Source organism: Berghia stephanieae, chromosome 3, assembly GCF_034508935.2.
Source record: "Berghia stephanieae isolate SIO BIC M18660-M18661 chromosome 3, UCSD_Bste_1.3, whole genome shotgun sequence".
Taxonomy (NCBI): domain Eukaryota; kingdom Metazoa; phylum Mollusca; class Gastropoda; order Nudibranchia; family Aeolidiidae; genus Berghia; species Berghia stephanieae.
This window is the reverse complement of record NC_088362.1, coordinates 57,756,450-57,774,688: the sequence shown is the minus strand read 5'-3', so window position 1 is coordinate 57,774,688 and position 18,239 is coordinate 57,756,450. Positions and strand designations below refer to the sequence as shown.

Sequence of the window (18,239 nt, the reverse complement as noted above, 5' to 3'; positions counted from 1 at the left end):
CATACTATCTATATTTTCGTCCAACCTTGTGATCCATCACATGAGTTGTTGCTGTACAAACGATTGGATATTTCTCAACAAATGTAAACACGGTGCTGTTTTTATGAAAGTTGTAAACATACCCATGAGTCACGTCGAGCAAAATGACCAATTGTGACGCTGGATATTTCTCAAACTGTGAACACTTTTCACCATGTGGGTCATTTTGAGCATACATTATTCCAATGTGACCAATGACCTCGAGCACAAGGAAAGGTAATATAGATCGCAGCCATCATGTTGTTGTATTTTATTAAATAATGCCTTTTTAAATAGTTTTCATCTTCCCTAGATATGAAGAAAAGCTGTTATAATACGAAAATGACCGAAATCGGGAAAATGACGTCACTCAGGTCTTTGTTATTGTTCTCAGACATCCGCGTTTATGAGTAATTCTCACTAAACTGTATTAACCGGACTATGAACGTTAAGGTTACACACAGTTTAGTGTGTTGGTCCGTTATTCTTCCGGATGGCAATTTTGTGAGCTTCTTTGCCAAGCGCACACTATCTATAGATAGTATGGCTTTCAAGACGGACTCCAAGTAACATTATTGTTACAGCTCTCTAGTCTCTTAGAGAAAACGTATCATTGCAGTCAGGTAAGGGTAAAAAAAAAAAGAAAAGAAAGGAACTCTGTTATTGAGGGTACATTCCAGTGCCAGGTAAAAGGAAGAAGACGGAAAAGTAAAAAATAAATAAAAAATTTATACTAAATTTACAATCAAAAACATTATGAGAAAATGGAAAGAGGAACATCCTACTATATTCAAAACAAAAAAATAATAGTGAACAGCAGAGAGATGAGTTACAATTACAAGTGGAAAAAAATATCTCCCTCTAACTCTTTCCATCAAGACAAACACTGACCTGGAAAAGGAAAATAGAGAATATGGCTAGATAGAAGACTTAAGCAGAGTGACTTCTCAGATCATCATCGTGTGAAGCCAAAAGACCCAAACCCAAAAGAGAACCCTGCTGGAAAGGGTTGAATATATTCATTCCCCCGAAAGAGATCACACAAAAAAAAAAAAAACCCGGTTTATTCCTGCTCACCTGTCCTGGCATCATGAATCTCTGAGGGCCGGGTCCCATTGCCATCTGTTGGCCCCCCATGTACTGGCTTCCGGGCTGGGGGTAAGGGGACCCGCCCATCGGCGGTCGCCGGCCCTGGCTCATGTCGGAACTAGATCCACCGCCAGGCTGGAAGGATGAGAAAGAGAAGAAAACAAAAAGACTAAAGGAGAGAATTAACTCAACATCGTAAATGAAATTATGAGACATTCTGGAGTAAAAAAAAAGCATCCAAGTTAGATATGCCTTCAATACAAAAAAATACAATTGTTCTAAAACCAGACAACGTGGTGATCTAAATGTTAACAATTAGTATCTCAGAAATTACGACCAAAATGTAAGTCTGATACGGCTTTTGCCAACACAAGCCATTGAAGAATGAAGGTCTACCATAATACAGAAATCAAGACATATCATAAATCGGTCCCTTATAACAAGATAATCGCTGTTCTAAACTAAGAATCGCCCATTCATATCGCTGTGAAGCTACATGGTCTAGCTTAATCTCCCCTTGGAAATTCTCGGCAACCCAAGAGAGAAAACAAATCGTAAACAACAGAGCCTTAACTAATAGTATGTAAAAACTACAAGCAATAAACCATCACCAATGAGAAAAGTTATGTGTAAAAAAGTTTAAAAAATGACAGTCCGCGTCGTGTCATGCTGATTCTGTAATATCATGAGTTAACTTGATAAAAATATTTTTTTAAAACAACAAAACAAACAAAAACAGAGGAACTGTGTCAATATGAAAACATTTAAAATATTGCTGTGACAAAAAGATCAAGTTTGTAATGACATTCAACAGAAGACAGCGAAATTGGCATCCAAAGAATAACAAGAGCAGCCAGCTTCTCAAGGCCACCCATGCCTTCAACGCAGCCTAGCCCGACTGGATCATTCGATCTTAATCATCGCCCAATTGCCTGCATCTTCATGTTGAACGCTGTACAAATCGACAATTTTGGCACATCATTTACAAATGGTAGTGCGCATGCAAACAAGCAATGAATAGAATGTGTATTGTTTAGATTCAAAGGGCTCATTGCCTAAACGTAGGACATAATGAAAAATGGCAACTTCGTACGTAAAAATTCCAAGATTTACAATACACGTCTTCATGCATACATGATCGGGAGGGGGTTCCAATGATATTATAATCAACAACTAACTACATGACAACAGCATTACACAAGATTACTATGAATAATGAACTAAACCACTAATAAAAACAAACAACAACAACAAATAAAACAATAAAACGAATGCCAACTAATAGACCTATTATAAAAACAAACCAAAAAAATGACGAATGCTATGTTATAAAATGAAATGAAATTCACCGCCTGTTTGCGTGTGAATAAATAAATATGTAAATATATAATATAACGAACTGTTGAGTGAACAAATAATTATATCAACCTTTATAATGGTTCGAAAGATAAACAATGGCAACATGATACGATTGACGTAAAAACTATAATGCAACCCCCTCTCTCACACACACATACACACAAACACACCTCGTACAAGAGTAAGGCACTAACAAAATAAAATAAGTAAAAGTGGCAGAAAAGAAAAAAAATGAACGGGAATGAACGGACACTGACTAAACACGTTACAGTTGAATAAAAGCAAAAAAGAGGGGGTAATAATTTTAAAAAATAAAGGACATTAACTAGCACAAGATACCAAACCTAATTAACTTAAACCACTACCGACATAATAACTGTAGATGGTAATAAATCTGGTGGGATCTTCAAGTATTATATGGGATGCTCTAGTTGCGTGACTATACTATATAAAGATAGTATGCGTAGTTTAGGTAAAATACAACATCCGCAAGACGGATATAACGCACCAATTCACAAATCTATATCTAACCTTGAACGTTTATAATCTGATTAATATCAATCAAGAGGGAACTAATATTTAAACCGGCTGTCTAAAATGAGCTGAGTGAACGTCAATTTCGTTCACCCTTAACCGATCAATACGGTCACAAGACCACAAACAGGAATATTATTCTCACCAAATCACATAGAAACACAACAAGCGACCAGCAATGAAGAGTGAGATCTACCAAGTTATCGTTTGGCCACAGGCCACACAAGAACCGAGTCCCACAAATAATAACAATAATAATAACAATAATAATAATAATAATAATAATAATAATAATAATAATAATAATAATAATATAATAATATAATAATATATAATAAATAATATAAATAAATAATAAAAAAAAATTTAAAAAAGGCTGCATCACCATATATACATATTGATGAAACCAGACGGAAAGACGGTGGCTTGTCGCAGTCAAAATAAAAATATCCATGACATTTAAAAATAATTACCCACGAGCAGAGACATCGATATGTCGTCAAATAAAATGCATAATTGACATAGCAGAATTGATCCCTTTGGTAAAACAACACACGGCTAAATCAAATAATTATCAGGTATGACCGTTTTCCTTACTTGCTGTTATTTCCTCCTTCTCCTCATCATCATCAGAAGAAAAAGTAAAGTTGAAGAAGAATAAGAATAAGAAGAAGAAGAAAAAAAAAAAAAAAGAAGAAGAAGAAGAAGAAGAAGAAGAAGAAGAAGAAGAAGAAGAAGAAGAAGAAGAAGAAGAAGAAGAAGAAGAGAAGAAGAAGAAGAAGAAGAAGAAGAGAGAGAAGAAGAAGAAGAGAAGGAGAGTGAGAGAGAGAGAGAGAGAGAGAGAGAGAGCAAAAGTAGATAGAAAAATAAGACAGAGAAAGAAAGAGAGAGAGAGAAAAAAAAGAGAAAACAAAAATAAATTAAAACCAATACACCACAAAAAAAAAAACAAACATCGAATATTAAAAGCCATCCGATTCGACCAGAAAAGAAAACAAGGCCAGCAACCCATTTAAAAGAAGCACTAACTGAAGTCAAATGACACTGATTATCAATTAACAGATCAACAACACAGCATTATCATCATCCCCCTCCTCCACCCACGCGTGTGTCACGACGCCTCTAATTATTTCTCATTGTTAAGTTATGTGTCATTTTAGACTAAATATCGTTATTTAAGACGATAGTGATTAAACATGAAAACATGATATCGTTGCGAGTTACGATACCTTTGAACTAATATGTCGCATAAAAACTTTATTGCGTGTCCATAAAATGAATTCCAACAGAGAGGTAGTAGAGAGCAGCGACAGATAGAAATTTTTTTGATTTGTTTAAGTGTTACGGGCTTGCAACATTAGTTATCAGCGCCAGTAAAGAAGAAATGAAAAGTCTAGATTACAATTAAGATTCAGAAAATAAACAAGGAACTGAGACAAATAGGATCTGTGTTCCAGAGCATACTCCATGTACTAGTTGAAATCCCTAAGTCTTCCGACACAAGCCAAATCCACAAGAGGACACCTAATGCTTACATATACATTAAAAACAATAATAAACAAGAGAGATGTTTAAGAAAAATCCAAACATAACTAGATTGACTGTTCCCTCCAGTAGATCGCAGTGCAGGACAATCCAGTAACTCATCGAGAAGGCAAGCATGTGAAAAGATATAGGAAGAAGACAGTACTCCGCCGCTATGAGGTCAAGATCCCACGGACAGATAGAAAGAAAATAGGGAGAGAGAGAGAGAGAGAGAGAGAGGAGAGAGAGAGAGAGAGAGAGAGAGAGAGAGAGAGACTATTCGTCTCACTCGATCCAGGTCCTAACGCCTTGTTACTTATAACTAGAGATGGCTCTATCAAGGAATTGAAAAACACACAAAGACAACAATGCCAACACCTCCCCCCACCGGGACCCCTTACCATGTTAAAAATAAAAATAATGATAATAACCGAGAGATTAGGAACAAAAGAAGTTGGGGGGGGGGGGGGGGGGGGAGAAGAAGAGAAATATTACGACGGCGATGAGAAAATACCAGGGGTCACAACGTACAACCCGAAGCTTGCCAGACAAGAAAACAGCTGGCCCGTGCTTAAACGGTTAACGGCCGTTTCCTGGAAAAAACGCTTATTGAAATGTTCGGCCAGAAAACGCGCCGCTCAAAACTACAGATCGATTAATACGACCCACATTTTGGAAAAATAATAAACAAACTCAAAAACTCACGCGGAGTCCCAGGTTTGAGAGTTGTTGCCAAGAGGAGGGGGGGGGGGGATTTAGATCTATCGAATATATTATTTGGAAGGACGAGGTCTCTGATCAAACTTTTAAAAAGGTGTTTTTCCAGAGTTTAGCAGTTAACGGGGAAATAAAAAGAATTCCGATTTTATTCCTCCCTCGCTCCTTTTATTCTTCGTTACAAACAACTCCCGCACAATCCACTTGAAGACGAAAACGACGACAGTAGCACACACAATATTATTGTTTACGTTTCGGAAACCGCCTTGCTAACTAACGACGGGGGTCGACAACAGCACGCCAATGGAAAACAAAAGTGTTCATAAATGCCAAAGAATTCCACACGCGATCACCACATGAAATGGAAGAAATATTTAAAATTTAAAAAATACGCGCTGCAACCATCAAATACGGAGCACGATCAGTTCACGGAAGGGCGAGAGTATCTTGCCCAAGGAAAAGAAAAAACGAACGGTCATTAAATCGGGGCTCAAGATCGAGAAACTCCGATACACAGTGCACTGCGAAACAATCTGCACCCCCATATACTATCAGACAGCAATTTACGTGTCAAGACTTACTTCCAACCCGTGGATAACACACAAAAAAGTGACACAACCACAAGCATAGGGGAGATTCTTTAATTATTTCTCTTTCCTATAGGCAAAAGAGTTATAGAGCGCTTACGAAATGCTAAGGCAAGCTCAGCGACATCAAACAAGCATTTGGTAGAGTACTCGCGTCACACGCAAAGGGACGAAGATCGATCCCAGGTGCAGTCGAGAATTATTTTCCTCCTGACCAGCGCCACCCAGCAGTAAATGGGTAGCTGGGTATATTTGCGATAGACAAGAGTCCCATCCAAAGAGTAGCAAACAATTACTACTGACAGTTTCACGCTGCAAAAATCGGGATAAACCCCGGCTCCCTGGGCCCTATGGCTCAGAAGGGTGTGCAGTGGAAAAGGAAAATTTGTTGGGTTTTCTTTTGTTGTTTTTTTAAAGGGATTTACGCCGCCTGCAACACATTAAGGTCATATCAGCGCCAGTAAAAAGGAAGAAAATGGGATGGGAAAAAGTTCTACAATTACAATTAAAGGACCTAACTAAGACAAAGGGGAACTGGTTCAAATAGGAAACAGATTATTTCAGGAGCACACTATCAAAGTACTTAGTTTGAGATCACCGAAAAACCTCAACCCGACACAAGCACAGGTCCCCACTAAGAGGATCACATTCAAATGTGTTACAAATCATGAAGAAGAGACTCAGTTCCCAAGTAGGGTAAGAAGGAGAACCCATGTGCATAACGTGTGTACAGTCGTGTCCTTAATATAGCAGATGAGATCAGGCCTACATTTTAGTTGCCACAAACTATAACTGCTTAAAAGATGGTTACACGAGCCTTTATAGTTCCGGATCAAGTGGAACTCCTTAATTCTATATACTACAGACAGATGTGGCAATGTCCGAGACAGCACAGCAGTCCCACAAATAAAGGTGCACAGAAGAGGGAAACACGCTACAGACATCTACTATAGATACACGGACAAACGCCAGGAGATATTTTTAAAATCCAACACATACGCAGAGAGAGAGAGAGAGAGAGAGAGAGAGAGAGAGAGAGAGAGAGAGAGAGAGAGAGAGAGAGAGAGAGAGAGACCACATCCTGAATACAATTATAAGATACAATGTTTAAAATACTGAAGGAACACCAAGCAAATTAGCCCAGTCAACAACAGTATAACAGGAAAAAATTTGAGAACGACCATGGAGTCAGCAAATAAGAAAAATATAATAACAATGAAATGCTACGGCAGCATCAGTTAGCAAGTCGAGTTAGGTAACCATCGGAATCCTCCCCCCTCCGCCGCTCTCTCTTTCCAAAAAGATGCCAGATATCGGTGCTATGCGTCTAGGGAAATTCTCCCAACATCCGCCAGCCATATCAAATGTATCAAAATACAACGAAGGTACTCGTAAACATTAATGGTTTTAGTCGGATTGGTGTAACTTAAGAGAGAACTAATCATTAAAGGGATGTCTAAAAAAACAATTAATAATAACAAAGAGCTGTGTGACGTCGACCTCATTCCTGCTACATGAACTGTGGGATAATAAATAAACAAGCACAACCGATATTAATATTATCCATAAGTATTAGAATGACAAGGAGGCAGGCGGGCAGTTTCGATAATAATAATATGATAAAGGTCAAGAGCGGTCAATGTCGACGGGCTGCCCTGTACATGACGAATGGAGGTAGACGGGGCAGTGTATTACGCCACTCAAGGCCAGACTACACACAACGCAACACGATTCTTACGTCACCATATACATACCCCCCCCCCCCAACACACACACACACACAATACATTTCACATACAGACCTGCCAACCCTTCATATTCTAAAATTGGAATCAGGAAGTAAAAAAAATAATTCGAAAAATGAGACAAAATCAGGAATTTCTTAACAAAGAGCGGGCAACGTAGAAAATTTTAAGAAAAATCTAAAGACTCATCTCTTCCAGTTCCAGAAATTTTTATCCTAGGCATTTTCTTATTGATGAGTAAATTATACGTATTTTTTATGCCATAATGTTGAATGCCAATTTCATTTTTGTAAAACTTGCATAGTTAACGTGTGCGACTGTTGTGTGTCTGTTTGGCTCGGTACGAGTGTGTCTATGGTTTGATAAGTATATTGTTAAGCGCTTTAAGGCTTCGGCGTTTAGCGCTATAAAAGAAAACTTTATTATTAACAACGGATGATTCTGTATCGAAATGACCACCAACTTTGCCACCAAACAGATAAAGACAGTATTCGGGCACAGCTGGCAAAACTACATACGCAGTATTAGGTAATCGATTGGGGAAGGGGGAAAAGAGTGCATTTAACTTTCATACTTAACTCCCTTTTGGCAACCATTATTTTTTAATTCACCTTTTAACTCCGCCCCCCCCCCCCCCCCCTTGCCCCCTTTCTCTATTTTTTGCTACTCACCATCATTTTATTGAAAATCGGAATTTTAGAGACAATGCCTGTAGAAAAGGAAGAGTGAAAATAGGAACGATTCCGACAAAAGCGGAAGGGCTGGCAGGTATGCAGATATATAGATAGTATGCAGATGACGTCACTCAGGCCTTTGTTATTGTTTTTGCCATCCGCGTTTGTGAGTTGTTCTCACTAAACTGTATTAATCAGACTATAAAAGTTCATGGTTACACAGAGTTTATGTGTTGGTCCGTTATACTTCCGGATGGCAATGTTGTGAACTCCTTGGCCAAGCGCATTCTATCTATAGAGTAATAAACAGCGGGCGATAGTATTCGCTGCAAACAGAAGGTAATACACACAGTAGAGCTAGTGATAATCCACAAGTGCGACCACCAAAAGTAGACATCAGTACTAGGGGAACAAACAAACATTTCTTTTAAAAGATGAATAATTGACGGAATAGTTAAACGTCACCAAACCCAACATAACAAAAGAGCTTGTGTGGTTATGTGGTCTGACACTCGCTTTCGGATCGGCGCATAGTTGAGTCATTGGAAAAGTCGCTTTACGCACATTCTCTCACCATACGCAGGTGTAAAATGAACACCAGGCCGTTAACAGCCTCGTCTCTGTCGTGGAAAAAAATGTCATATCGCCTAAAAGATGCCGTTCCCGTTCTACATGTTACGTATTGGCCAGGGATCCTTTGTAAAGCGCGGATATCCACGACGAACGATAAAATGACAATTCGACTCAATCCTAGAGACTTTTGCTACTTTTCAAAACAATCCTGAGTCAAATGGGCATTCGATTAATGCTATATAAATTAACTAAAATTTAAAGAGCGCCAGTGTCCACTGTACGTGCTCAATGCATGGCGATTTACAAGAGAAATGACACGAGAATGTTAATTAATCAAAATAAATGTCACAACCTGCTACATTTGTAGATGATCCTATAAGTTATGCCGATACCAACAAAATGTGTAGAAAGTGAATTTGAAATATTAAGGAAAAGTTGATTTAATTTAAAATACACACCAGCCAGACCGTGAGAGAATTGGATATGAAATATTGCCAGACAAAGCGGAGAGAAAATACAAGAAAGAAATATTAAGGGGAGGGGCGACACCTGAAACTATTTTCAAGAATAATGATTATATCCAATATCTTTTTATATTGGGACATTGCCTATGACCAATGGATTCGAACCATGTGATTTATTTCGGTGGGCGTGTCCGGTTGCCATGGTGACGGCCGCCATCTTGGATTTTTCTCTTCTCTGGGTGCTATTTTAAAAAGTTACTTTCTCAATAAGTTTCCATTGAATTTTCTTGAAATTTGGCATGGTTGTATATTTGTATATTGTTAAAAAAAATACAGAGCATTTTTTAAATATTTTAAATAGATTTTTATTTACAAATTTTTAAAAATAATATTTTTTCGGTATGATAAAAATCATGTTTTTTGACATAAAAATGTCAATTTTTCAAAAAATAATAAAGATATTTAAAATTCCTTCTGTATGATTTTAGATAATCACTATAGCTCTAGACATGCAAAATTTTAAACAAATTGATTGATAAATGACAAAATAAGATAAAAAATAGTGTTAAAAAATGTCATTTTGAGAAAAACGAGATCAAAGATAACAATGAATGAAAATAATAAGACAAAACGGTACAACCAGCTCAAAACATATCAGCACCGTATGAGGGTCCCCCGTGTTCTTTTTCTGCCTCCCTCTGGGCTTTTTCACGGGTCTGAGCTTTCATTTTGCGTCTTTTTTTTCTCTTTGTGTTGAGCAACCCTTATGCTCTGGTCAAGTCTTTTTGATTCTGCTTGCTGACTCAACATCTGGGAGTGTTCTCTCAGTCCACCGATGCCCAAAGACACTTTCAGGGATGTTATTTCTGTTGGACCAAAATTATACTCTGCACCAAACTCAACTTTTTTTTAGGGAATGGAAGTATGTTTTATGGCATCTTGACCAAACAGAATTATGAAACCTTTCGTTTGGATTTTGTGTTGTCTTCATCTCACAACACTTCAACAAAGCATATACAGGCTTCAAGTGCTCATGAATTAAATCAAAATTCAAAAGTGTATTTACACGCTGCTTGTGTCAACAGTTTACACATGGGCAGCAATATATTTTTTATAAAAGCATCTGGAGTCCGGTTCAGGAGGACAATACCTATGTTGAGGGAAGTCATTGGTGTAATAACCGTGGTAAAGACCAGCAAGAATAGCCCATTTCATTTCTTTCCGCTGTGGCATTGCTTGGAATCGCTTTATCATAATACTACTTACTATCACACACCAAATTCCAATCAAAGATTTGTGGTCACGGGTCAACCACGAGCCATCATAACTTTCTTGCTTTCTTGGCTTTTGTAGCAAATAACTGTAGCCAACGTTTGGATTTTTTTGTCACTTTAGGTATAGTTATAATAATCCAGTAAAAATTGGAAATATTTAGAGATAATTAACGTGAATACGTGTCAAAATTTGATAAAACAACTGATCAATCGAAATGTAAACAAATCGTAGTAAAATATAATAGTAAGAGAGGCGAACTTTCACCCTGACTCAACATCCAATCCCTGGCGCGGAGTCAGAGGTCGAGAACAAGGTCAGCCAATCAGATCGCACCATTCGTGATCACGTTGTATTTACCTGACAACTTGACCTCTTATCAGCTGTTTGACACACAATCTTCGTTCACGACTCACAGTTTCTAAACCCCTCCCCTGCCCATATTCTGATATTTTTGAGACTGAAACCGTGTCAAATAGACGGGCAAAGAGGAGACTAAACTATCGATATCAAAAATTACAACATCGATATGGATTATAATGCTTTTCAGTCCTATTATTTTCAGTTGAATTCTCACAAAAAATTGAAAAGTTTGGTATTTTCATGTCGACTTCCATGGCTATGAAAGACGATTTACAAACTTTATATTATCCAAATCACCATATCAGTGCTGAAAATATGTGAAAAAAGGATTGTTCTTTGATAATAAATAAAAAACTGAAATTTTATATTTTGACCCAAAAATCGATATTTCAGGTGTCGCCCCTCCCCTTAAAAAATAAATAAGAGACAAATAAAAGAACTATATATATATATATATATATATATATATATATATATATATATATAATATATATATATATATATATATATATATATATACATATATATAAACAGGTGAAGATTCCCGAGAGCATAATATCGGTGTAGTTAGTTTGTGATTACTTAAGTGTCTCATCCTGACAAACGCACAAGTCCCCACTAAGAGGAACATACACACGTGTCTACAAATCATAATACAGGTAAAACAAAAATAATACAATGCACAACAGAGAGATCATTTACAAGACAAGAAACATCATCTCCCAAACTATACATTTGACTGTTTCTCTCCCAGCCAAAACATCGGGCATGGGCCAGGACAAAAGCAAATAATTTCATTCCAAGACAAAAGACAGAAAGCATAATGGAAAACAGACATAAGGGGATAGAAGTGCACCCTATTGTGTCAACCAGAAAACGAAAAAATCACAATAAATGATACCAAATTAAAAAAGAAAATCCCAACAACTAGAAAGCGAATAAACCATATAAAATGACTCGATACCAAATTTTTAAAAGAAAATCAGAAGTAGACTATAGTCAATAAAAATAGAAGGAATACAAAAACAAAACAGGGATAACTCATCCACTATCGTAAAATAAACACGAAAGATCGAAGGATTAGCAAGACCAAACGAGAAATGTAGGGAACAAACCAGCGTAAACAGCTCTCATCTGAATTAATAAACCCAAACCCGACGAGTCAACACAATTAATACTCCATACAGCATCGAACTGACACTGCTGCTATGCTATGTATGCAAAAAAAAAAAAACAAAAAAAAAACAAAAAAAAAAAAGCGAACGAGCGTAATGACAAATCGATTCTCTGGGTTTAGCTTGAAACAACCGCCACCCGAATATAACGTAGCAAAAACAAGAAACAATGTGTAACCTTAAATATTTATAGTCTGAGCTCCCGATGCTATGCGTTCGGACAAAATAATCACAACATCCGCCAACCGGAAATAACGTACCAACACACAAAACACTGCGTAACCTTAATTAAATATTAATAGTCAGATTTTAAAAAAAAAAATACAACTCCAGTGAGAACTACTAATAAAAATGTTAAGAACGATAAGCTAAAATCAGTAATATAGAGTTGGGAGACGTCAATTTCGTTCTATCTATAGGAATAAACCAATCCAAGCCAAGGCTTTATAGGGGTCTGCCCCGATCCAAGTCCAATCAGCTGAGTCAGTTCGGTATCAGTTGATGAAGGGTAATGACAGGGGCCGTGGGAAAAAGGAAAGGTATACTGACCCCTACTTCGGTCACAAGGGGCTTATTTTTATCGATCCAATAAAGGAACACACAACTCATACATACACAAACAGAAAACACACACGCACACACCCACAACATACACAAACTCAAACAGCGTAAGATTGACCTTGAAAAGGCCGCCGCCACCACCCCCTCCGGCGTAATAGAACGGGAAAAAATCAAAAAGTAGTGCGGCGGGAGAGGGCAGGGTAGACAGAGGAGTCGCGTGCCAGCAATAAATAATAATAAAACTTTTTTTTTTTAAAGAGGGTGGAAAGGGGGAGGGGAGAGAAGGGGGCGGGATGAGTCGGGAGTTCAACTGATTTGAATGGGACGAGACGGAGTACATTATCAAGCCATTATGATGAGAGCGGGGTGGGGAGCGGTGGGCAAAAGAATTATAGGAACGCCAACACGGTTGTAAATATTATTACACTCGAGGAGGGGAGTTCATACAGAGAGAGAGAGAGAGAGAGAGAGAGAGAGAGAGAGAGAGAGAGAGAGAGAGAGAGAGAGAGAGAGATTATTGGAACTGACGAGGAAGGAAGGAAGGATCAAAGTGGGAGAAATAAAATGAAGTCAACGACCTTTCTTACACCTAACGGAGGAAACTGTAATCATCCCCTCACCATTAGAGATGGAAGATTATGATGGAGATGATGTAACTGTAACACGACTAGTATGACATACCCTTGACCTGAATTCCTGTTCAAGAGCACTCATTCACTGTCACAACAATAATATATGCCCCCCCCCCCCCCTCGCACACACACACACACAGCTGAGAGAAAACCAAAGTAATCACATTCGATGATAAAGACAAAATCAATCTGAAAAACGGAAAACAGATACAAGAAGAGTGAGAATCACCCCTCTGCTCACCCGTAGCCTTCGTAAACGCACAGCCCGACACGGGTCTAAAACGAGGGTATAACGAGTCGTGACGTCACGCCTACTTTTCTCCAGTTCCAAAATCCTTGGAAGAAAGAATGTAACCTTTCCTTCGGAATACTTATAATGAATAGGACACATTTTAAATCATAAGGTGACATAACTAGATATCTTAGTTGCAGGGTGGATTATCTTTATTGACGACCAGCATACCTTTAGACTAAACAAAAATAAGATGCCATCACTCAGAGCTTTTACACAAGGTACATTTTCTTTAAAAAATAAATAAAATTCCCCTGATACATCCCAAATAGGAAATTTGTGTCTCTCGGGCCTATTCCAAGGGAGGACTGGAATAACCCAGGCGGTAACCGCAGTACAGCGCCACATATTGAGCCAGTGCGAGGCAACTAGCTCAAGGAGCAGTGGGTATTCGAACCCGGGTATCCTTTGGGTATGAAGCAAAAACCGTAGCGCTGAGCTACGTATTCAGTCCTCCGGAAGAGTGGTTTCACAATCCGATTCGGATAGGAACCAGTTGGGTTTTTTTTTTTTTTTCTTCTGACCTTACGCTTTTCTTCCCCATCAACCCAAAATACAAGGCCAGATCGGAGACAGTGATATGGAGACATGAAACTTAGGGACTCCTTCAGTACGTGGGTATTGAATGTAAGTCGGTAAACATGGCATTTGAGAATTGATTGTATGCGTTTTAATAAAATTCGGAAATATAATGGACCAACCACTCAAAACTATCTATGTACGTGTAACCTTAAAAGTTTACAATTTGGTAAAACAGTTATATGAGAATTAATCATAAACATGAACGTCACAACAATAACAAAGACCCGAGTGACGTCAATTTCGTTCTATCTATAGGTTAAGAGAATTTAGTGAGAAGAAATCACCAAGTGGATATAGAAATCTGCAAAAAATCCGTGGCAAATATCAATTGTCTCACGTTATATATCCACGTCTATGAGTAATTCCCACATTGTATTAACCAGACTATAGAAAGAATGCGCTTGGCCAAGGAGTTCACAACATTGCCATCCGGAAGTATAACGGACCAACACATAAACTATGTGTAACCATGAACTTTTATAGTCTGGTTAATACAGTTTAGTGAGAACAACTCACAAACGCGGATGGCAAAAACAATAACAAAGGCCTGAGTGACATCATCTGCATACTATCTATAAAAGTTCACGGTTACACAGCGTTTTGTGTGCTGGTCCGTTATACTTCCGGATGGCAATGTTGTGAGCTTCTTAGCATACTATTTATATCGCTGTCTCCGGCCAGACAAAAAAAAAAAACAACAACGTGAGTTGTACTCAAAAGTTCAGCCAATGGGATCATTTGTTTCGTTGAGCACTGCAAACGACGACTCTCGACAACTCAAAAGACAGTGTGCGCTGGGCTAAGAAACACACAACACTGCCACCCTGAAGTATAACGGACCAACACACAAACCCATATGTAACCTTAAAAGTTTATAGTCTGGTAGATAGTATGCGCTAGACTTAGAAGACCTGAGTGACGTCAATTTCACACTATTAATAGTTCCGTGAGAATGATATATAAACATGGACGGCAAAAAAAAAAAAAAACAATAACAAAGACCTGAGTGACGTTAACTCCATTGTATCATTCGGCGGTGCGCCGCGCCGCAGCCTTCATAATAACCTGGACACTCGAATTTGACACCAGACTACGTTTATAGATCAGTGAACTGCCAAGCGAGTTGTTAGTAGTAGTGCTCAAGGAAACAAATGTTCCCACTGGTCGAACGGCTGAATAATAACATGAAATGGAGTGAGTAGGAAAGTACCAGACACAATAGAGAACAATAATAATAATAATAATAATACTAATAAGAAGAAGAAGAAGAAGGAGAAGAAGAAGAAGAAGAAGAAGAAGAAGAAGAAGAAGAAGAAGAAGAAGAAGAAGAAGAAGAAGAAGAAGAAGAAGAAGAAGAAGAAGAAGAAGAAGAAGAAAAAGAAGAAGAATGAATATAATGGCCACAACTCTGAAACTTGGGGCTAATCTCTATTCATTATAGTGGAGAATAAATATAATATCCTACGCTGCGAAAGACCTACACTTCAAAATTTCCATCACTTATTACAGGATTGCCAATTAAAGAGGCAAAAATTTACCGAACTTTGACGCTAACACATAAAAAAACAGATCCCAGTAAAATTATAAAATGTTGTTTTTAAGGGATTTACGGCGCTTGCAACACACTTAGGTTATATCAGCGCCAGTAAAAAGGAAGACAATGGGATAGTAGAAAGTTCTAGAATTACAATTAAAGCACCCAAGAGAACGTTAGACAAAGGGGAATTGGGAACAAATAGGGATCAGATGTAGATTCCAAGAGCATACCATCAATGTACTTAGCATAATACCGTTTCGAGACATTGGGTCATACACATAAAAATATACATAGACAAACAAAAAGAAAAAAGCACCATACCAGAGACAGTCAAAACCACTTAACCAAAAAATTTAAAACACCTCAGATGGGGCAAGATAATCTGAATAAAACAGACACCAAAGCTCCCACTATACAAAATATTATATTATCAAAAATACATTAAATATACTCATGCAACCACAATTCCAAAAACTTTAGAAAAACGGCGATGAAAAAACGAAACAATGATAAAAATGTGAATATAAATATCATAAAATTGAAGTGCAGAGGGCTGGGAATGAAAGCATGCAAAACAATTCGTCACATAAGAAACGGACATTAGTAGAACATAATTATATTGATATAAAATAAGGGAATAAATAAACGTCCATCCACCAACCAAAATGTCATGCCAAAAAGCTCAGGTGCAAAAATTTACCTGGCTAGGATACATGGACGGTCCCGGACCAGGACCCTGAGGCTGATACATATACTGATGACCCCCTCCTCCACGCGGATGCGACCCCCATCCGCTAACTTGTTGTGCTGAATGATGCATGGGCTGCATGTACATAGACTGGGAGGGATCATAAGTCCCCCCTTTCCCTCCAGAGTTCATGGCATTATACTCGTCCCTATTGTAAGATGCGGATCCACCCGAGGAGTTATTGGGGTCGGTGGTGGTCTTCTGACGAGGATCACTATTTGACTGGAGCAAGTGATTAAGCGTGGGTGTATTATCAGAGAGCGGACCACTGTTGTACGAATGCCCAGCGTGCGAATGCATTCTAGACTGTGGCTGGCCGAAGCCGTCCCCACCCTGAGATGGTTGTGACGGTCCTGTGGGTCCCGTGGCTGATGACATATTCCATGTGGACATAAACTGCACAAGATCACTCCATCAATTCAATCCTGATTGTGGCAGATATATAACAGGGAAATACAAATAGATTCAATCAGATTGTTTGAGAAATAACACACAAACAATAGAAAACACACAGATAAAATACGTTACTAATATAACCACACTCAACAAAAATACCGTTCGCACCAAACATTCCCTTTATTGTCTGAAATTTATACTGGGAGTCTGATACAAAGCATTTAACATTCAGGACCCCCCACAAAAGCAAAAAAAGATATGGGAAAAGGCAAAAATACATTTCTAATCATAGCTGAATACATTCATGGATATAAAGTCTTCAAACTACATCTGGATTGCCAACACCAAATTACCGAGGTTTCCTACAAAGGCATAAAACTACACACACACACTAATAATACGACTCAATATGCCAAAATGACACACACACCATTCTCACAATGTTTTAAAACATCAGCCAGTCACTCTTCAGCCAACAAAAATCTAATAGCCACGAGAATGATGTGAAATTTCATATAAAGAAAATCAAACTCTTTGCCAAGAAATTTGTGATACTGTGCCATCCATTGGTATGCAAAACTGATAGTAAAACAGACTTTCACTGAAGCACCACTAATGAGCGACATCAAAAATCAGAAACTAGATATCCCTCACAGTCAGATCAAGCAGTGCAAAACTCTCTAACCAATACGCACCCAACTCTGATTCCAGAACCACAAATAGCGGTAAGAGCTAGATAAAGAAATCAAGAAAGTTCAACCAACCTTTTCCTCTGGATATTCACAACAGTAGTAATACTCAGTCTGAATGACTCAGATTAGTTATTTGAAGAAGAAAGCCATAAGGCCTTATATCAAAAACTCTCCAATTCAAAGACACAAACACAAACAACAAAAACAGTAATCCATATAATCAGAGCTGCAAATGTTTTTTTTTTTTTAAATCATCACGTCTCTCTCTAGGTCCCATGCTTGTCCTGAACTTCGGAGACTTCACAGAATTTGTTGCTGTACATCACTCTTAGTCTTAGCCTTTGTCAATTCAGCCAGCTGAGCTTTCACTGAAAACTCTTTAGAGCATGTCATTCTTCGACTTGTTGACGACTGTTCTTCACTCTCGCTACTTATCATAGTAATTCAAACTTTCCCATTCAGACCAAATGTCCAAAGATACCAAGTTGTCTTAAAAACCACTTCCTTTTTGTATGTATTCATTGCATCACATTTCAAACTTGCTCTTTCCTTACTTCATTCTTCATAGTCCAACCTTCACAATCACATGGCATGTCTGACCAAAAATAACATTTTAATTCTGACTGTAAATGTCAAATCTCTGTTGCAAATGCTATTTCCAAATCCACAAAAGCTTGGCTTGGCTGAGACGTATCCAATTAAATA

At 38.0% G+C, this 18,239-nt stretch overlaps 1 protein-coding gene across 4 annotated transcripts in view; it reads right to left on the bottom strand.

Annotated features, from left to right (window-relative positions):
• Nucleotides 1-18,239, bottom strand: part of LOC144968074 (AT-rich interactive domain-containing protein 1A-like) — an 82,264-nt gene that overhangs the window by 59,953 nt on the left and 4,072 nt on the right. For 2 of the 4 annotated variants that reach the window (XM_078906051.1, XM_078906052.1), the window contains exons 2-3: nt 16,399-16,871; nt 1,096-1,242 (exon numbers count right to left, since the gene is read on the bottom strand). In XM_078906051.1, coding sequence (XP_078762177.1) covers nt 1,096-1,242; nt 16,399-16,839 — 588 coding nt within the window. In that variant the 5' untranslated portion in view covers nt 16,840-16,871. The remainder of the gene's footprint in view (nt 1-1,095; nt 1,243-16,398; nt 16,872-18,239) is intronic. The other 2 variants (XM_078906053.1, XM_078906054.1) reach the window with 1 other exon arrangement.